Source organism: Rissa tridactyla, chromosome 12, assembly GCF_028500815.1.
Source record: "Rissa tridactyla isolate bRisTri1 chromosome 12, bRisTri1.patW.cur.20221130, whole genome shotgun sequence".
NCBI lineage: Eukaryota > Metazoa > Chordata > Aves > Charadriiformes > Laridae > Rissa > Rissa tridactyla.
The window spans coordinates 11,597,422-11,618,309 of NC_071477.1; the positions used below are offsets into that span (position 1 = coordinate 11,597,422).

Genomic DNA, 20,888 nt, shown 5'->3' on the forward strand with positions numbered 1-20,888 from the left:
ATGCTGTGCCACATCATGTCACGTATGGTACTGTGTCACTCCATGGCATGCTGTGTCACACCGTGTCGCATATGATACTGTGCCACACCATGGCATGCTGTGTCACTCCATGTCATGGTGCAGGATGCTGTGCCACACCATGGCGTGCCATGCGATGTCCTGCCATGCCGTTTCATGCTACGCCATGCCCTGCTGTGCCACACCGTGCCACAGCCAGGTGCAATGCCGAGCCGTGCCACCCCACGCCTTTAGAAGCTGCCCACGCTGCTGCTCTCAGAGCCCCATTGCACCATTTCCTCGCTGTCCCACTGTCGTGGTTTTGGCCAAATTGGCCAATGGCTGGCGACAGATGCTCCCCCCCAAGCTCTTGTACACAGAGAGGAGGAGGAGAGATAAAAAGATTTACGAGTTTAGAAGAAACTAAACTACTTTGATGAAATATTAATAATAAAATAAAAAAGAAAATAATGAAATAGATACAGTATATACAAAACCATATTGAGCTCCCAGGATGATGTCACCGGCAGGCACTGGGGAAGTCCCAGGCTGGACTCAGTGACAGGTGGGAACTGGGTTCCACAGCTGGAGTCAGGAACCCATGGGTTGAGATCAAAGGCAGATGAACAGACAGGGTCCTCCTTGGACATCGGCCACTGAAGGATGAGACTTGACCTTTTGATCCCTCAGCTTTTATACTGAGCACGGGGCAGATGGGATGGAATACCCCCGTTGATCAATTTTGGGTCACCTGTCCTGTCCACTCCTCTCCGCAGGTGGGACCCCTTTATGCTTTTCTGTTTCCAACCCTCCAACGAGGCAAATAACAAAATTAGCTGACCTTGGTTGTTATAGCAATAAGTATAAGCAAGAGCCTCTCTGCGTACCATTCCTTGGCACAAACTGTAAACATTGGTCTTATCACTCTGAGAATGAACCGTTTTCGACGCAACATGCTGTTAATTTCAGAGAGTTAGAAGAGGCCTAGCTAAGAAGTAAAATTACTAAACAGAAAATTGGTTCTGTTTTACCTCAAACCAGAACACCCGCCAGCTCCATCTTCCCTGCAGCCGTGGTGGGAAGTCGCTTACGCCCCCCGAGGGAAGGGTCTGCTGGGGTGTCAGCAAGCCCCCAAACTCCCTGTCACTCAACAGAGCAGCCACCGAGCAATGTGGGGCAGCCAATCAACCCGGGACACAATGACCCCTGCCACCTCCAAGTGACCGGCAGCGGGTGTCATCCTCTCCTGTCACCCCCCACAATAACCTCCTGCTCTTAATTACAGCTGACTGCCACAGCTGGTCTCTGGCAAAGCCACTGGCTCCTCGGCTGCTGCTTGCCAAAAAGCTTTCTTTTCTCAGCAAAGTGGGGGTGGACAGGGCAGCGCCCGCCTCATGCTTCCCCGGGGGGTGGGTGACCTCTGGCAGCCTGCAGTGGGCATTTCTCATGGGCTTCATTGGTGAGACCCCGGGAGCGATGCCTTCGCTCCTGGCATGGGGTTCGTGGTGAGGATGGAGCTCCCCAAGGCAGCAGCAGGGCTTCAGGGAGGACGTTTTCAGATGAACAAGTAAATCTGTGCGATGGTGCTCGCTCAGATTCCTTGATGGAGGCGTGCGAGCTTTAAGGGATTGTTTCAGCGATCCCTGCTTTAGGGGAGCCTTATTTTCCACCTCTTCATTTCTTCCCCCTTGTTTTTCCCTAAGTACAAAATGAAAAAAGAAATAAAAAGCAAGTGTAAGGTTAAGCCCCACCATCTCCTGTGCAAAACCCAAACCTCTCAGTTAACCAAGCTGGGTTTCCCCTGGGAATAAACAGCACCGTCTGTTTGCCCCGTGTTGATTATTTCAGCTGACTCTTGGGAACGGCCACAGCCACGCTATCAGGGACCCCAATTTCCCACAAAGGAAGCAACACACACATCCATGTGCAAAATATCCCCTGGGGACGGGCAGGTGGGTCTCTGGGTCCCTGCCCCATGGAGGGGACACAGCAACCTGAGTGTGACAGCCCATCCCGCTGCTCACTGCCCTCCTGGAAGGCCCCAAAATTTGGGGAAAAGGGCTGTGCTTCCTCCTGCAGAGGGCACTGGGAACTTGTGCTTTTTGCTTTCCTGGGAAGATCCCCTGGAGCTGGAGCAGCTCCTGCTCACACCCCCATCCTGCCACCCCTATCCTGCCACCCCTCTGCCTCCACTCTCCCTGGGCTTTGGGGCAGTCGGTGTAATGTGGACAAGGCTCTTGGGGGGGGGGAGAGCAAGGAGCCACGGAGCTGCTTCATGTGGAAAACCACCGCCGAGAAGGCAGCCTGCTCCCCTCTCTGCCTGGCCGCCCTTGCTTCTCCCCCTGCACCGGAGCCGTGGTGACGTCAGCTCCTCTTTGGGTGACACCGAGGTGGGGTTGGGATGGCTTGGATGGGGGTTTACAAAGCCCAGCCAAAACATGCTGCCCGTCAGCTGTGTTTCGACAGCGCCGAACCACCAATCTCACCTGAATCCCCCAATTATTGAGCCTGGAAATGCCTGACCACCTCAACGTAGGAGATGCTCACAGCATGGATGGGTACCCCTATGAGGATACAGGCACCCATCCATCACGGATGGGCACAATGGGATGAGGGTACAGGCATCCATCTGTGCCATGAGCATCTCCCATGCTGAGGATGCCCCCTTGCAGTGGCTTACTCCTCTCCCCTTTCCCCTTGGGAGATGTAGATCCTCTGAAGTGCGTTGCAAAATCCTGTCACTGTAGCCTTTCTGGGGGAAGGGAAAACTGTTCTGCATCAGAGCGTCTGATTTTGATATTCTGTCCCAGAAAGGGCTTTTGTTTTGCTGAGTTGGGTTTGCATCACCTTACAGTTTGCAGTAACCGAAAGACACATTTTGGCCAGCTGTGATGGCATTTCCCATCCCGTTGCCCTTCCTGGAGAGAAACTGGGCTGACAGGAAGATTTTTGCCCAGGACAGGAGCAAAGCCAAGCTAAAATGATCTCAAAATCCCTTGTGAGATGGCATTTCTCTTCTGTTCAAGCTATTAGATGAGTCTCTGACCTTGCTCTAGCCCTGCTCTAGTCCATGTCAGGAGATGACCTGATGCAATCCCCAGGGATGCTGGGGACCCCTCCGAGAGGCTGCAGGGTGGCTGACCCCACCACCACCCCAGGGGAAGGCTCCGGAGCCTTGGGGACCCTTCGGCCTTGGGGACCGTAGGGAGTCTGCCCAGCTCTGGTGCCTTCCCCGGGGCTGAAACATCCCACATGCACCAGCCCAGCCTCGAGAGGAGGCTGGAGACCCGCAACCCGCAGCCAAGCTCTTCTGCTGTGACAGATGGAAATGGGAAGGGTGGGTTTTTTTATGAGATGAGAGAGAAAAAGCTAAAGGCCACTTGTGCAATTAAGTGCCTTAAATGTGGATTTTATTTCGATGTAATGGGATGGTTATTGCATATAAAAGAAGTGCCAGATGGTTGTTAAAACCACATTTACTAAGTTCTAATAACTGTGCGTTTGACCTGTAGCCCATCAAGAGCTGCAATCCCTCATTATAAAATAGCTTGGGAGCCCTCACCCCAGACAGAGCCTCTGGCTGGTCTTTGCTGGGACCTTTGCACGGCAGCAGTGCTCGCTGTTCGGGGCAGGACTCGGCCTCGTGGCGCGGCTCTCCAGCCGGAGGATGCTTTGCCTGTCTCTGAACTTCAGTTGGTTGGTGATGGTGGCAAGGACAGAGCGACAGGGAGATGTGAAATGAATCTGCCAGCCTGGGGAGAGGGGGCAGGACTCCTCCATGGGGTGCAGGGCAGTGGAAGGTCTCTGCACACCCCAGGGCAGAGCTCCGCTTTGCTGCCCTACCTGGTGCCAAGGGGCTTGGAGGAGGGAGGGTGGAGGATGATGGGTAGAAGGTAGAGGACAGAGGATGGAGGATGGAAGATAGAGAATGAAGGATGGAGAGTGGAGGATGGAAAGTGGAGGATGGAGAATGGAGTGTGGAGGATGGAGAGCAGAGGATGGAAGATGGAAGGTGGGGGATGAAGGATGGAGTGTGGAAGATGGAGTGTGGTGGGTGGAGGATGGAGAGCAGAAGGTGAAGGATGAAGGATGGAGGGTGGAGGAAGGCCCTGGGAGGAGTGGGAAGCTGGGGTATGGCTCCTTCTCCTGCCCTCGTGGGAGCCTTGCTTAAACACATGCAGGTGCAGTCAGGGAAGGAATGGGGTGAATTTATGGAGGGGACTGCAGGTCCCGTCCCCGGCTGCCTCCCCACACCCACTACATGGGATCTGGGTGGCTCAGCCCTGCAGCAGCCCCGAGGCGGGCAGTGCACAGCACCAGCCTCCGCAGCACCTCTGGGCTGGATCTGGCCCCCGTGCATTCAAGGGGAGCCCAGGACAAGCAGGGGAGTGAGCCCCCAAACCTATGGGCTGTGCCACGGCATCCCTCCCCCCGGCTCCGCCTGCCGGCAGCACAGCTGGCATTCCTTCTTTGGTAAAGACTGCAACAATTCCCTTTTTAGGCTTAATACCACCAGTCCCGGGAAGGAACAGGAGCAAGGGAGCCCATTCCCCAGCCCCCAGCCCCACTCTGAGTGGAGGGGCTGCCCGCAGGGCTACAGCCTGTGCTCCGGCTGCCTGCAAATGGCTTTCCAAGGCAGTCCTTCTTCAGGGCACTCCTTGGCCTGGCAGCTCCTGCCTCACTGGAGGGGCGCCGCTGGTCCCCACTTGGCAGGAGCTCGATGGCTCAACCTGCTTTCCCAGGAACACACCTCACCCCGGCCAGCACGAAGGTATTACTGCGCTGGCTGGGATCTGCTTTCCTTATTATTACTCCCGGAAAGCTCTCCCTGATGAATCCCAGCTGGGAGACTTTTTTTTTTTTGGGTCTTATTAAATTGTTGATATGTATTTTTGTGCAGTGCTGTTCGTCCTCTCCTCTCCATCCCACCCTGTGCCCCACTGTGCCCCCCCGGCAGGAGGGGATGAAGGGCTGCCAGGCTGCCTGGAACTGAACCTGTCCCTTCCCACCGACTGTCACAGCCGTGGTCTCCCCGCGCACCCCGTCCCCGGGAGCACTGCCTGCTGTGGGACTCTCCCAGATAGCCCAGTCCCTACACCGGCAGGGGCAGGGGCTGGCAGTGCCTCCAGCATCCCACACCCCCCTGACAGCAACCCCAGGGCACAGCCCCCATGTGAGCCCCCACAGCATTGTCTCCCGTTAGCAAAGCGATTTACCGACCCCCTCCGCTCCATGCTGCCCCAGCGATATGACCTGCATCCCACATCCCGGCACTTCCCAGCCCCGGGCGGGAGGATGGATGGGGAGCTGGGAGCAGATTGGGAACTCATTGAAAGGCTCAAACAGATGGGTTGTGTTTGCACCGTTCCCATTGTACATGTTGAAACTCTCCTGTTTTCAGGGGATGATGTCAGATTTGGGCTCCTTGGCCAGAATCCCTCCGCCGCGGGGAGGGAGATGGAGTGGCGGAGGTGGGAGTGGGAGAGGAGGCCACGGGGAAAAGGAGGGATCTGGCCAGGACACTCAAAAGATTTGTATGCCTCCCTCTCCATTGCATGAGAGACGGGATGAGGCAGACAGGTGAAACGCCGTTGCTCGACCCACTGCTTTTCCTGGCTCCCATTGGCTCTGGCATGCCAAGACCAGGTGTTTTCACAGAATCACAGGACTGTAGGCGTTAGAAGGGACCTCTGGAGATCATTTAGTCCAACCCCCTGCCAGAGCAGGGTCACCCAGAGCAGGTGGCACAGGAACGTGTCCAGGCGGGTTTTGAATGTCTCCAGAGATAGAGACTCCACCACCTCTCTGGTCAGCCTGTGCTACTGCTCTGTCACCCTCAGAGTAAAGTAGTTTTTCCTCATGTTCAGATGGAATTTCCTGTGTTCCAGCTTCTATCTGTTGCCCCTTGTCCTGTCGCTGGGCACCACTGAGAAGAGTCTGACCCCATCATCTTGACAGCCGTCCTTCAGATATTTATAAGCACTGATGAGATCCCCTCTTAGTCTTCTCTTCTCCAGGCTAAACAGCCCCAGGTCTCTCACCCTTTCCTCATCAGAGAGGTGTTCCAGTCCCTCGATCATCTCTGTAGCCCTTTGCTGTACCCTCTCCAGCAGTTCCGTGTCCCCCTTGAACCAAGGAGCCCAGAACTGGACACAGCACTCCAGATGTGGCTTCACCAGGGCAGAGTAGAGGGGGAGGATGACCTCCCTCGACCTGCTTGGCCACATTCTTTTTAATGCAACCCAAGAGACCAGCAAACTTGCTGAGGGTACACTCTGTCCCCTCATCCAGGTCATTGACGAATATATTGAACAAGATTGGACCCCCTGGGGAACACCGTTAGTTACAGGCCTCATCCTGACCCTGCACCGCTGATCACAACCCTCTGGGCTCTGCCATTTAGCCAGTTCTAAATCCACCTCACTGTCCACTCATCTACCCCACACTTCCTAAGCTGACCTATGAGGACGTTATGGGAGACAGCGTCAAAAACCTGTCTAAGTCAAGTTAGACAACCTCCATTGCTCTCCTCTCATCCACCCAGCCAGTCATTCCACCGTAGAAGGCTATCAGATTGGTCAAGCACAATTTCCCCTTGGTGAATCCATGCTGACCGCTCCCGATGACCTTCTTTTCTTCTACGTGCTTAGAGATGACATCCAGGATGAGCTGTTCCATCACCTTTCCAGGGATGGAGGTGTGATATTAGCCCTCCTCCGTCCTCAGGCACCTCTCCTGTTCTCCATGACCTTTCAAAGATGGTGGAGAGCGGCTTCACAATAACAACTGCTATCTCCAAAGCACTATCAAAAATCCCTCGGATGGATTTCTTCTACTTCAGTTTCCCTGCAACTGAATCCAAGCCCTGCTCTTTGGTGTTTTCTCCTCTCTTGGAGGTGCAGCCCCAAGCACCACCTCAGCCGGATCCTGGCACCAGCTGGGAGCACAGCACTGTCCTCTCCAGTCCCGGCAGCAGCTGAATGCCAGAGGATTGCTTAAAAATTAATCCAATGCTTGTATTTCTCATTAAAAGTGCTAAATTATTGGTGCACGGCCCAGAAAGTCTATTTGGGTTGGCTAAATTCTCTCCTGGTTATTTAATAAATGACTTCACAAAGAGCTAAGTGCAGCCACAGAATCGTTAGGGAAACTGGACAATAATTAACAGATATCCAGTAAGTTAAGGTCCAGTTAACGTGCCCCATGGAGACACGAGAAGGGAAGTCTGAGCAGGAAAGGGCACGGTGAGATGCCCACCATGCCCTGGGTGGAAAGCGGGGGCTCCCGGGGCAGCACGATGGCTCAGGGGCTGCGTGGAGCACGTCGGGGCGATGCCCGGGCTTTCGCTGTCCTCGCCCTGCCCAGTTGTGAAATCGGGGGCTGCCCAGGGGGGCCCTTCGCAGGAGCACGGGGTGTTTGGCTGCGGGTGCCTTCTCCTCCCAGGGCATTCCCAGCGCCTCTTTCCAGCACAGCTCAGGTTCCTGCCAGCCCCAGAAATCCCAAGGAAAGGCTCCGGGAACCCGTTACACAAGGCGAGGGGGACATTGACCCGTTGGTAGGAAATGGAGTAATTTCCCATTGCCCAAGAGCACCTAAAGAAAACAGCTTTGCCCGGAGCTGGGGTACGACCTCCTTGTGAGGGAGAAGACGGAGGCCTGAAGGCTGCTGAGATCTTTGTCCTCTGAGCAAGGACTAACAGTCCCTGATCCCTACAGCCATCAAGAGCTCGGGCTCGGTCACAGCGGGGCTGTTTGGCCGATGACAGGGCTTTATGGAGCTGATGCTCCTGCCCTGGTGAGGCCAGCCACCCTCTTCCAGCACCAACCTGCTTCCCGCATGGCAGCAGCCACCCAGAGAAGATGCTGGGGTTTGGGTGACCCCAATAAAGCTTGGGAAAGACTCATTCACCCCACCTTTCACCCCACCCTGAGCCAAAGCTGCTTTCCCCACACTTGCTCATGGCACCAGTGGGGCAGGAGCCAGCAGGGTGTGGGGCTGGGGCAGGTTTCCTCTGGGAAAACCTCAAAGGATCATCCCTGGGAAGGTACAGGCAGCCCCACGCTGATCTGCATCATGCTGTAAGGTTGGGTTTGCAGGTCCATGTGGAAGCAAGGTACAGAGGGAAACCCGCATAATGGACCTGCAGAAGGGAGGGCGGCATGGTCACCACCTGGAGAAACGTTATCTGCCCAGGAGAAAGCAGCTCCACTGCCTGCAGCCTGCCTGGGGAGATGGTGCCCTGGGCCATCTCCCCTTGGCTTGTCCCTCAGCCCCAGGTGTGGCTGCAGGGGACAGTTGTGCAATGGAATAACTGCTTCTTGAGCAATTGAACAATCCTGTTGGTATCTTGTGCAAAAAGCTTCCCGAAAACACAATGCAACGGCAGAGGAAAGAGGTACAAACATCAGCATGTGCCCAGCCCAACTCCCCACCCCCATCCTCCCCAAGGGTTTAAATGTCCCCCCAGCTCTCCACGCTCGCATCTCTCAGGGACACGCAGCATGAAGTCGGTGGCTGCCCTCCTGCTGGTGGGGATGCTCATCCTCTGGACAGAGCTGCCAACAGGTATGAGATGTCCCGGGATAAGGGACGGGGAGAAAAAACACAGGGGCTGGGAAGGAGCTGCATTTGCATGGATCCTGTGGGAGGGGAGGGGAGAGGAGGGGGGCATTTGCTGGGGAGCATCTCCCCAGGGCCCCTCAGCAGCCTGGAGCAAACAGGTCCCTCCTCTCGCAGGCAGCGCCTGGTCCTGCCCACCCGTCCGTATCACCTGCGCCTTGCTCAATCCACCAAACCAGTGCTACAGCGACTGGCAATGCCCGCGGTACAAGAAGTGCTGCCCATCCTTCTGCGGGAGGAAATGCCTCTCACGCCGGCCTGCCCTCCCCGTCTCCTACGGTAGGGTCTCGGGAACCCCCCCGGGTAGCAGAGCGGGGATACGGTGACAGTGGCTCTGGGCAGGGAGCTGTGTCCAGCTGCCATAGCTCTCCACCGTCAGGCCGGTGGGGTGACCGATGGCCAAACGCGCGGGCTGGGGTCACTCTGAGCACCAGACCCAAGCTGTTGCTTTCCCTCCCTTTCCCCAGTGTGAGCTCCTGCTCCCAGGACAGACCGAGGACCTTCTCAGCATCCCCGTGCCACCCTGGCACCAGCCAGCTGCCCACGCCTCCGCTAAGGCTTGTCCTGCCCGATGCCAGCTCCTGGGAGGATGGGGACAGCCACCATGCTCAGAGACCACCCCGGCTCCAGGACCACCCTGCTCCCAGGCTGCCGCATGGTGTCACGTGCTGCCCGCTCGCCCTCTCCCTCCGCTTCCCCGCTGCTCTTTTAACAAATAAAAGAACTCGTCCTAGGGATGCTGATGATGTGCGCCTCCTTTCCCCACCTCCTTGTGCCTCTCTCCAGGCTCATCCTGGCACATGCTCCCGCTGCTGCTTTCACCCCAGCACTCCTGCCTGGGGAAGAGGAGGAAAACAGTCCGGCTGCGCACCCGGAGCGTGGGTAGGGGCTGGCACGGGGGAGCAAATCCATCCAGAGGCACACAGACCCCGGGAGGAGAGGGCGATGGGAAGTGGCTGGAGCAAAACGTGACGGGGTGATTTGGGGGACACTCCTGGCAGGCTGTGGGGGGCCCTGGAGAGCAGCGTGTCCCCCCGGGCACACCCCGGGACAGGCAGGGCAGTGGGCAGGGGACTGACCCTGCTGCCCAGGGGATGCAGGAGGCAGAGCATCCCTCTGGGTACCCACTTGGGGCATGGCTGGAGGAGGGTTACATAGACCTAAACCTCGAGAGGTGCTGAGCCCCTCACCACCCGCCAAACCCGAGCTGGTGGGGAAAACTCAGCTGAAGAGAATTGCCTGGGAAAGCCTCGAGCCAGGGCACAAACACACAGCTCTAAGGGGTTCTTCTAACTTTTGTACAGAAGCACCAGCAGGAGAAAATGTGTGCAGCCTGAGGGACCTGCCTGGCCTCTGCCCAGCACAACGGCAGAGCCGGGCATTGCCACCAGGCACGGCAGGGGCAGAGCATCGCCCAGCCTGCTCCGATGCCCAGCAGACAGTGCCCGCCAGCCCACCCCAACCACGTTACATGGAGCCACGGCTGATGCCAGGCTCGCGTGTCCCATCATCGTATTCTCAAGCAGCAGACCCAGCCCAGGCTGGGAGCGGAGCCTGCTCTGTCTGCACACACCGGAGAGAAGAGAGAGGAAAACGAGCGAGCGCTGGACGGCAGGGGGAAAGGAACATCGGGGGGCTGGCTGGGAGGAGGCACTTTGCCTCCATGGCCCTCGACCCGCAGGTCCCAGCCAGACAGACCCCGCAGGCAGCCCGGCTCCAGCCCCTCGCACCTCCCTGCCCGGGGGGAGCATCCTGCAGGTGCTGCCCGAAAGGTGCTGCTGCGGGAGCTGCTGCTGCCCCAGGGCTGAGCCAGCCATCCCCGCTGCCAGGCACGAGCCAGGCAGCCCGGAGAGCTGCGTGAACTGGCCAGATATTTAAACCACCCACAAACGCAGCAGGATGAAACCTCTGGCTGCGGGATCGACACCTCACGTGGGCCAGGGCAGACACTGGGAGCTCCCTGGCCAAGGCTGGGGAGAACATCTGCTGGAGCGAGTCCTTGCACAGCCACCCCCATGGAGGAACTGGAGGGAGGGAGACAAAGACCCAGAAATTATTCAGTGACTGAGAAGGAAGAAGTCCTGAGGAGGACTTCCTTCTCTCACAGCACCCGTGTGGGACCGGCCCTGTGCAGAAGCAGCTGCTGAACACTTGACAGCTTGTTTAGATAGAAAGCAAGGGGGAAAGGGGATGGCAAGTCCTGACTCTGCAAGTCTAGGGGAGAAAAGCTGCTGGGAGCTGGTTGCCCCAAAAGTGGCACCTCCAGCTCAGCCACCACAGCCCCCAGGGATGTATCCCACTCCCAAGGCCTGAAGACATTTCCCATATGTTTGGTACAATGAACCACGCAAAATTTTTGGTATTGCCTCCTTTGGGGATGGTGCAAGCAGCCCAAAGCTGTGCCCCCGACACCGGGAAGATTTGCCCATCTTCCCCCCACATCCCCTGGGACCAGCAGCTGGGCAGACTCACAAGTGCTATTGGAAACTCATCCCAGCAAACCACTCTCCAGATGGGCTGGAAATACTGAGGCTTTGGAGGCAGAAAGCCCACCAAGAGGTAACACTGGGGTTTGTGCTGGATCCACTGAAACTCTGGGAGTGGTGGCTGCTGAGGTGCGGCATCCCAGCCGAGCCTGGTGCCCAGCCCCTGCTGCGGCCATGGGTATCACTGCCAAGCAGCTCCAGGCTTCCCTCCATCCTCCCAGCAACAAGCAGCCTTAATAGATATTCCCTCCTTCTACAGCACTTTTCAGTAAGGAAATCCTCAAGGGTAGGACTTTCTGGCACATCCCTAAGTGTCTCTGAAAGATTTTAGGAAAGCCCCGCTTGGCAAGCAGAGGAGGTGGAACAGTAGCCTGGGGGGACAGTGATGGTTTAGTGCGGGCTCTGTGTCTGAAGGTAACAGTGATGCTGTATCACTGGGGGGCGAGGCTTGTCAGCCTTGGGGGTAGCAGGGCATTACCAGGATGGGTCTGAAATCATCAGCATGGAGAAGCCTGAAGGACATCGCAGCACCAGTAAATATGGGATATTTGAGCTTGAGGTCTTCCCTTCTGTGGTAGAGAACAATAAAGTCAGCACTGCCCATTGCACCACCTCCCGCAGTGGGTGGGCAGGTCCTTACTGGTATCCTCTTAGTGGCCCCAGAGCAGGGACACCGGCAAGTCACTGGCAAAGCTTTGGTGGTCACACAGAGGTTGCAGCCAGGCCAGGGGCAGGATGAGCCGCTGTTCTTCCCAGGGCTGAGAGACTGGAGAAAACCCTTTTCTTGGCTTTGGCAGCATATGAGTGTGGGTGGAGGGTGGTGACGGGCATGGGGGAGGACCCACCACAAAACTCCTGCATGTGGTAGAAATCCCAGCTTGGCTGATAATGTTTCCCTTCTGCTCCAGCTTTCCTCGAGTCCCTAAATTGGGAAAAAAAGGCCCTGGGGAGCACTCAAGAGAAACTATTAAAAATAATTAAAATAAAACAAAATAAATAAATACAGAGAGACTGAAGAAATAAACCCCGGCTGCACGAGCTTCGACCTCCTGCGCTGCCTGTGCCGATGCTGCTGGCAAGGCAGTCACCGGCTGGGGCACAGAGCTCCCAGCGTTTCTCAAACACTGAGCCCGTTCGGGAACAGTCACCCGGAGGTTTCCTCCTCTCCCGGCTGGATCGGGACAGCAGGGATTTATCTGTGCCCCTGGCAGCAGTGGCTGCAGCTCTCCCCGAGCCCCAGCCAGCTGCAGGCAGGGGAGCAACAGCTATTTCTTCGCACCAGACCCACGTAGGGACAGCACTGAATTTTCCAAAGAGACCTGAGGAGCTGGATCCTGCTGAAGGAGATGAATATTTCGGGGCTGGAGCAGCAGCAGGGGCATAAATCAGCGTGGCTGCCGTGCGGTTGCTCCAGGTTCCACCAGCCCAACTCGGCCCTGCTGGGATGGAGCTGGACGATGGGTTTGTCTGCTGCCTCCCACCCCACTGTCCCGGGGGGACACACTGCTCCTGCCCCGCAGCCAGTGGAGGTGGGGGGGGGAAAAGCAGTTCCTGACTCTTTTAGCAACTGAAGTATCAGGTTCGGTCTCCTTTGATTCCTGGCTTTTGGTTTGCTCTCCTACTTCATAAATATTCAACTGCCAGATGCTTGAAAAAGCGCCTGTAAACCCCCTCGGCCCCCCGCGTGTTGGTGGGAGTGGTGCCCGCAGCCCCTGGCCCCATCCCGCCGGGATCCGGCCCGACGACTACGGCACGGGAGAGAGCAAGCGGCCAAAGCCAACAGCTCATAAACAAGCCCCGCGCCGAAACCCGCTCCCCCGGCGTGCAGGTACCAGGACCGTGATGGGAAACAGCTTGCGAGGGTGCGGGTTGGGAACCTACACCCCGTGGTGGCTCCAGAGGAACAGCCTCGGGGCTGATGGGAATGCAGCTTCTCCCCGGGAATTTGGGATTCTTGCTGCCTTGAGCATGCCCGGATGCTGTGCACGGCCTGCTCCCCTCCATCCGCTGTCCGAGGGTGAAACCCAAGGGGTTCCCTGGCACCCAGGGGGTGATGGGGTTAGAGGGAGGCTTTTTGCAAGAGGAGCCTGATGTTTCTCTGCCCCCTTTCCCCACCAGCTAGAAGCAGAGTTACCAATCCCATGTGCCCACTCGACCTGTCGCCAGCTGGGGACGCACACCTGCACCACTGGGATGCGCCAAATCCAAAACGCTCCTGCCTGCTGGACACCCCCTCAGTGACGGCTTGGCCAGGGATGGAGGCACAGAGCGGGGAGAAAAAGGCGGAAAAAACTAAAACCCAAAAACCTGCATTGCAGAAAGTTCCATTTTTGGCAGGGCAATGCCCCGGTGAGGTCAAGCACCAGCTCGGGGGTGAGGGGTGTCAGGAGGGTGGGGGCCAGGGACCACCATAGCCCTGCACTCCCCTGCCCCCCCCCCACCTCCCCCAGCCCCCCGGCTGCCCGCGCAATCCTGCAAACCCCAGCTCCTGCTTAGCTTTCCCATTTCTTGCCAAAATCACTCCGGAGCATGTCAGCACGCTGTCATGTAAGGAATCTCATTTCGGAGAGGCTTTTTCTTTCTCTCCCTCGCTTTCCCCCTGCAGATACAAACCAGACACAGCTAGGTTTTATTGGGTGTGAGGGCAGGGCTACCCGCATCCGGCCTTCCTCTGCTCCCTCCCCAAAACCATGCCGGAGTGGATTTGCAGGGCTTAGGCTGCTTGTTTAGGATACTTTTCCCTGTGCATGCGGGCACCATCCGCACACGGGTACTTGTGTGCAGCCCCCTGCCCCCCAGCTGTGTCAATCCCACATGGAAACCAAAGGAGAAAGAGCAAATTCCTCTGTGAGATGGCTTTGGGGCGGCTCACGGAGCCCCCACAGCAAGCCTCAGAGGCTTCTTCCCTCTGCTGCATCATTATTTTGAGGACTGACAGCCCATTCCCAGAGGAGCACTGCTCCCCATAAAGCCCCTGGGAGGTGCTTGCCCCCTTCTCTCTCAACCCCCATCACCCCAAACCCCCTCAGCGAGGCCGCGGTCCCCGCACATTCCTCCCCCTCTTATTCCAGGTGACTGAGCCCTTTACCTGCCTGACCCCGGGGCTCAGCTCCCGTGCTCTGGGGATGGATGGCAATGGGCAAGTCCTGGCCTGGCTTCCCAGTGCCCCCCGCCTCAGTCCCCTTGCGCCTCAGCCCCACGGCAAAACAGGGATTTCCCTTCTCCAAATAACTCCCCGCATTTCTGGATGCCTGAGGGAGGCAGGGAGAAGAGATCCCCTTGGCCCCACATGCAGAGCAGTGGTGAACAGCAAGATAATTAATTGATTTGGGTGGTATATACGGGCATGGGGGGAATTTCACTGATTTGAGCGCTGTTTCATGCCCCGGGCTGGCTGCCACCAGTACCATTTGCTGAGACCAGGTGGGATCAGGGCTCCCAGCTTAGCCCCGCACCTTTGTGCCACAATGGAAAACCCCTGGGTGGTGCTGGTGGCTTCAACACAGGCGAGGTCAGGCCCTGCCACGCCAGCAATTGTCCCTGCTGTCACATCTGTGAATGGCAGAGGCTCCCCAGCAGTGCTAACACCTCCGCAAAGACCTGTGTTCTCCAGGTATGCTCCACACACCTTGCCCTATCCCACCACCACCTTGGGACCAGCAGCCTCCAGCCCCCCCAGAATAACTGGGCTGAGCGAGAGTTGCTGGGACGGAACATATTTGGGATGTCCAGTGGGAATGGGAAGTCAAAGCATCTCCCCGACGCCCACGTGCCAGGCAAGGTGGGGAATGGCCAGGTCTGACCCATGCAGACATCAGGAAATGTATTTTCTTAGGACATTTTTCCACTTTGCTGTTATTCTCTCACTCCTCACCTCCTGCTTCTCTGGCTGCTGAGGAGCCACCATCCACCTGTGTGCTGGGAGCCCTGCAGCCTGCTTTGCACACCTGATGTCATCCTTCCTTTCCGAGATGCTTGTCCTGGGAAGCAAGAATAATCTGTTTAGGTCAGTGAAGGATTAAAACCTTCTCTTGGTCTTTCGAGCTGTCCACCTGCAACCCCACGGAGGGGGTTTTGGAGCCGTTGGCTCCAGCCAGACATGCAGAATTTGTTCTGGGGAACGTTTCGTCTGCAAAGACTGTTGCACTCAGCGAAGCATCCAGCCAACAGTACCCGGCCTGGACCTGCTCCCTGCCAGATGTGGTCCTGAGTGCCCCTCGGAACAACAGGGAGCTGAGGAAGCACATCCTCTCTGCACAGCATCCAGCTCCTTCCTGTGCTCCTGCACCAGCCCAGCCACCCCCGACCTCACCTCTCCCCATCTGCAGCATTGGCCAAAGGTGTCCTGAGCAGGTTCTTCACCCCCAGGGATGGAACAAACCCCTCCCCAGCGAGCCCTGGCCCATATGGAGCACAGCTTTGCAAATGCACAAGAATTTGTTCAAGAGTTCACCGAAGTTTAAAGTGAGAGCTTGTCTCAGATGCACCCTCTGTGATGCTTTTCCATCCTAACTCGCATCAAATCATCGTCGGACATTTATTGTTTCTGGGCATGCTCCAGTTCTTCCAGGAGACAGCAATCAGAGGGCCCCTCACCTCCTTTTTCTCCTGCCATCCCCAGGCTCAGCCCCATCTCCCCTAGTTTCCATCCCTCAAAGCCTCCAAGCTCAACACCCCGCCAAAGCCCGCACCAGGAGCTGGGCTGGATCAAGCCCCAGAAGGGTGAGGGCTCTGCATGCACCTGGGGCAGCCAGTCCAGACCATGGAGCCCACTCTGGATGGTGGCAACAAAAGGGTAAGCAGCACGGGAAGGGCTGGCTGGGAGCAGAGCACTGCAATCTGGGGAGACAGAGGCGGTGAGGAGATGCTGGAGGATGCCAGGATCCCTGCCGACCGGTGGTTGATGCTCCCCGCTGCAATTCGAAAGCTGCTGCAGCCTCAGGATAAGGTTTCCAATACAAACACTTAGAGGTTTTTCACTCCAAGTTTATGTTCCAAGATTAATTTCTCAATATTCATTTAGGGAGTCAGCCTTTCTGTGGGTGTAAATTGGTGTACCTCCACTGCCTTGGGGAGGCCTGCACTGATTTATATCAGCTGAGATGCTGACCCCAAATTTGCAGTTTGCACAAATGTTCCTGCCAATAAAACTGTTATTTAAAGTATTCACAGAAAGTGAACCCAGGAGGCATGTGAACATGGTCCAAACAAATCTAATTAAAGCTTTCATCCAGAAAATTCTTCCTTGCTATAGAACAAGAATCCATACATTAATACTTGTCCTCACTTCACTGGGGCTAAAAACCTCAGTTTGGAGGCCCATGGTAACTGATATTTGTGACGGGCTGAGCATTCACAAACCCCGCCGGCTCCAGGACAACTCAAAGCTCCTTCGGTCTCCCTCCGCATCCCCATCCTTACAGTGTCTTTCTGGATGGCTCGCAGCTTTGTAAAGAAGCTCACTGCTTAATTCAGACCAGTCCAGCTGGGCTGCAGCAGAGCAGAGCCACATGCTGCTGGTTGTGCTGGGGAAACAGCTAAAGAAAACACCCTGGCAGGGGTTGACGGGAACCGGGGAGGACAGAGGGGCCAGCATCTTGGGTATCTTTGGTGCCACCGGCTTGCAGAAGCATGGTAGAGCTGATTCCGCTGCCGAACGTCAGCTGGCCCAGTGGTTGGGGTGCTGGCTAGATCGACGTGAATTCAAGCCTTTTCTTTGGGCAGATCCTGTCTGATTTTAATCACTGATGACTTGGTGCACACAAACTATCACAGTAAACCTACCCAGGAGGAGCTAACCCAGCCCTTGCAGCAGCATTTCAGGAGGCTCCCTGTTACTCCCCAGGAAGCTGCCTGCAGAAATATAGACACATCACGGCCAGCGCAGACACAGCATCTGTGACAAGCATCACTGTTTTACTGCCTCAGTATCTAAACTATTAATGGTGCTGGTTCATGAACCCTCTCGCCTTTCAGCACCCACACAGACACCTTCACCTGCCACTCCAGCCCATGCTGCTGAAAGACAAAAATCCACCAGCAGCCTTGCTGGCAGACAAAATATTTCTCTTCTGGCTTGGAAAACAGATGGGTAGAGACTCCCTTCCACTCTTCCAGTGCTCCCATGGAGGGGCTAACACAAGCTGTGAGCTCAGCAAGGCACAAGACATGGCAGGGATTGCACTTGCATCAAACTCGGCAGGACGAGGGCACACAGCAAGGGCAGGGAGAACCTTCTGCTGGGTCTCCCACGGGGTGCGGGCATGCACTGGCCAGGGCTCCAGGCTGGGCTCTTTTCTAAGAGCATCACCCCCAGGATTGATTCTCACACCACACCGACAGGGCAGCCTACAGGGATGCTGAACTCCTGCGTCTTATGGTCACAAGTGGGAGCCAAGGACCGGGTCTGCAGGAGGCATCTCTGGCTCACTGAAGTCCAAGGACTGGGGGCACACAATCCCTGCAGTTCTCATCTGTTCACATTTGCTCTACTCCTTCTGTCTTTTTCTCCTTTTTAGCCTACATTGAGTGGGAATCACCCTACCACTCATCTTTTTCTTCCTCTCAGTCTCTCCAAGAAGCTAAACAAACAAATCCAAACCCCCCCGAACCACCTTCATTTCATCTGCCCTCCCAAAGCCCCATGTTTTTCTGGAGGATTCCAGCAAGATGGCCCTGCAGGCGTTTTCCAAGACAGGAGAAACTTCAGACAGCAACAAAAATGTGTAGAATTTGGCCTATTCTCTTCCCTTACCTTTTGGTGACCCCCAGGGAGCTTTAGACAGGCAGCATCTTCCCTCGCTCCCTGGCGTGCCCCAGAAGAGCTCCTGCCAGCCCAGCCTGGGCTGCCTGCTGGGGAACAAGCCACAGAAATGGGAAAAAAAAAGAGAAAGAATGAGACAGGTGAAGAGAAAAAGCTGACTGCTAATATAAGAATTCTTTCCATGCACATTCCTTGTGCAACCAAATAGCTGGAGCGAGATCTTTCCATGCAAGGTGTGCTCCTCACTCCTACTCCCACCCTAGCTGGCCCAGGGCTCTGCAGAGATGCACCAAGATGGGCATTACTGACAAGTCCATGGTGGGAGCCAGAAGTTTCACACTCTCCAGGGCCACCAGTTGTTGCTCTTTGGGCATGCACAGCTGCTGAGGGCATCTGACTGCTCAAGGGGACTCCTAAGTTTTAGGTTTGCATTCATTGTATTCACCTGTTTTGGCCACTGTGCAGCTGGAGAAATCCAAGATAAGGTCTGAAACAGAAAGCTTGACCACAGTGGTACCTCATTATCCCACCCTTTTCCTCCATCCCATTGCCAAGTAATTGTCCCAGGGCACAGACATCCTTCTCCCCTGCAGGGAACCAGGCCTGGATATCACAGGACAAAGAACCTGTCTCCTGTCACTGAGCCAGAGAGCGGTGCTGCACAGAGGGGACTGCTCCTTCTGCAGCACCAGGGCTGACAGTCAAACCTACTGCTGCAGATCACCAGGAAAATCCAGTATTTGGAGCAGGGGATTAAAAACAAAAAAGTCAAGGGATACCTTGTGTGTGGCATTGCAGAAGGAGGCTGGGGCAACAGAAGCTGCCCAGACATGGAGATGCTCTTCCTCCAGCTCTCTAGCCAGGCAAGCAGCCAGCTTTTGCCCAGACACCGTGGGTTTCATGGAGTGTCTGAGGTGAGCAACAGGCGTCCCTCAGGATGGTCCACTGAGCCATGGCTGCTCCGTCTGAGTCTCCGAGGAGTGCAAAGGCCAGGGCAAGGGCCATCTGGGGGACAGATACTCTCAGAGCAGATTTCATTGCATTCCCACCCTGGCCATGATTTTAACCTTCACCTGGAGGGCTCATACAGCAGGAGTCAGTTAATTCCCGGTGCTCAGCCTGAGGGACAGGGTCACTGAGAGGGCTGTGGGGGACACCATTGCACCCACATGCCACAGCTGCCAAGCACCCTGCTGGGCTCCCCCTGACAAGGGGGGCACACACACACTGCCATCTCCTCTGTGAGAGGGTTTTACAAGCATGGCAGACAAAATGAACGAGCGGGAGAGCTGTAAGCAAGCTAATCCAAGTGTCTCCCTGGGGCATTGTCAAGTCAGCTTCAACTCCAGTCAACACCTCTCACATCAACCAGAGCCCAGCTGCCCCGAGGGACCCATGTGCTAATGGCTTTCAGGTGCTCCAGCAAGGCATGGAGGAAGAGCACGGGGAAGGCTCTCCCTCCTTCCCACCCTGGTGCCTCATGAAGTCCCCTCAGCTGGCTCCTGGCTCTGCTCACCAACATACATTTCACTGCATGATGCTGATTCCTAGGCTACCCAGCATGCATTTCTAAAGAGTGGTTCTTACCACAGTGGAAAAATATTCTTTCACCCCAAAATTAAAGTTAGATCAGGGCCAAAAGCAAACAAAAGAGCATGCTTGTCAAAATCAACTGAGCTTTTAAATAAAATTCCAGAGATCATTTCCTGCCCAGGTCTCTTCTCCCCTGCTCTCCTCCCCTTCCCCACTCGAGCCAAAGTCTCCCTCTGAGCCAGCATCCCACCTGTTTCTAAACCAAAAGCTCCTGTGCCACATTTCCCAGCAGAAGTGATGAGGAATTCAATGGAAAAAGTAAAAGGTCAGGATGGAGCCATGCCAAGGTTGCTACAGCTGGGAATGGACTTCCAGAAAGTGTCCATCCTTCCCGGTGACAATCCTCAGATGTCCTAGAGATGACACACTGAAAGAAGCTTGCCAAGGAGGAGGAGTCCTCACTGAGGCTCAGGAGCCCAAGCATCATGGAAGAGGCAATGGCAACCCCAAATGGCAACTGGGAAAAGCAAGAACCTGGTTTGCAAGTGCAAAGGAGCAGGAAATTAGGTAGGCAAGCATCCAATCTGTGACAAACTGGGCCACCGACACATCAAGCAGGCAATGAAACAAAGAGCCAGTGATGAACCCAGCAAGCCACCATACAGCCAGCAGCAGATGTGTTCAATTAGCCCAAGAGCCAATATCCAACCAAACACCAACCTAGCCAGCAAAAAAATAGACAATAGACTACTTGTTCCATCAAACAGCTGAGTTAATAGCAAAAACGTGCAGGGAGTGAGCAAGCAGCCAAAAACCCACGCCAGCCACTCAATAAGTCAATTAACCAAAGACCCACATAATCAACCACTTAAGTAGAGCCGAGCAAATAACTCACAATGAGTTATTTATCCATTGAATTTAGCCTCTAGTTTTGCTTGGGCCATCTCTGTGAGCACATGTCAAGTCCCTTCAATTGATTTTCAATTAATCTCATTTTGGCTTGTTTACTCTGTGCATGGCTGGCCAAAAGTTAACATTTGAACTGCACTCATTAGCTCTGATTGCCCAGGAAGATTACACGTTGCTCTCTAGTCTCAGATTAGATAAGCATAGTTTTGCCAGTGAATCTCAGTCCCCAAAACACTCAAACAAGACTGCCGTCAAGCAGCCAGGACACGGCGATCACATTATTCAAAGAAAGAGCTCAACAAGCTGTTATTGAGCACTTATCCAGCCATCCAAGAAGTTCAACTAAATAGTCCCACAGGAAGAGGGCTAGTGACGCTGCTCAAACAACATTGGGGAATTGGAGGGTTTGGGTTTAGTGCCGTACGGTTGGGTTCCATTTCTGGGGACCTTCTCCATCACTGCAGGACAGTTGCTGAGGACATAGCTCCATGAGCGGGCAAGGATGGCCCAGCTCCGCAACTACAGCCCCTTGGCCAGGGAGTCCTCAGACCCTGCCTGGGGTATGCAATACCTTCTGCAGA

At 55.7% G+C, this 20,888-nt stretch overlaps 1 protein-coding gene across 1 annotated transcript; it reads left to right on the forward strand.

The window, feature by feature from the left end:
• Nucleotides 1-8,444: 8,444 nt before the first annotated feature.
• On the forward strand, nt 8,445-9,351 carry LOC128916608 (caltrin-like protein 2). Its single transcript, XM_054218527.1, has 3 exons — nt 8,445-8,562; nt 8,734-8,895; nt 9,084-9,351. The coding sequence occupies exons 1-3, from the start codon at nt 8,499-8,501 to the stop codon at nt 9,086-9,088; spliced, it is 231 nt and encodes a 76-aa protein (XP_054074502.1). The 5' UTR covers nt 8,445-8,498; the 3' UTR covers nt 9,089-9,351.
• The last annotated feature ends 11,537 nt before the right edge of the window (nt 9,352-20,888 follow it).

Excerpts from the sequence above, each read along its gene's own strand:
- LOC128916608 (XM_054218527.1), top strand. The coding sequence starts at position 8,499 with ATGAAGTCGGTGGCTGCCCTCCTGCTGGTGGGGATGCTCATCCTCTGG. Across the intron at positions 8,563-8,733 it reads CTGGACAGAGCTGCCAACAG|GCAGCGCCTGGTCCTGCCCA; the intron begins GTATGAGATGTC and ends CTCCTCTCGCAG.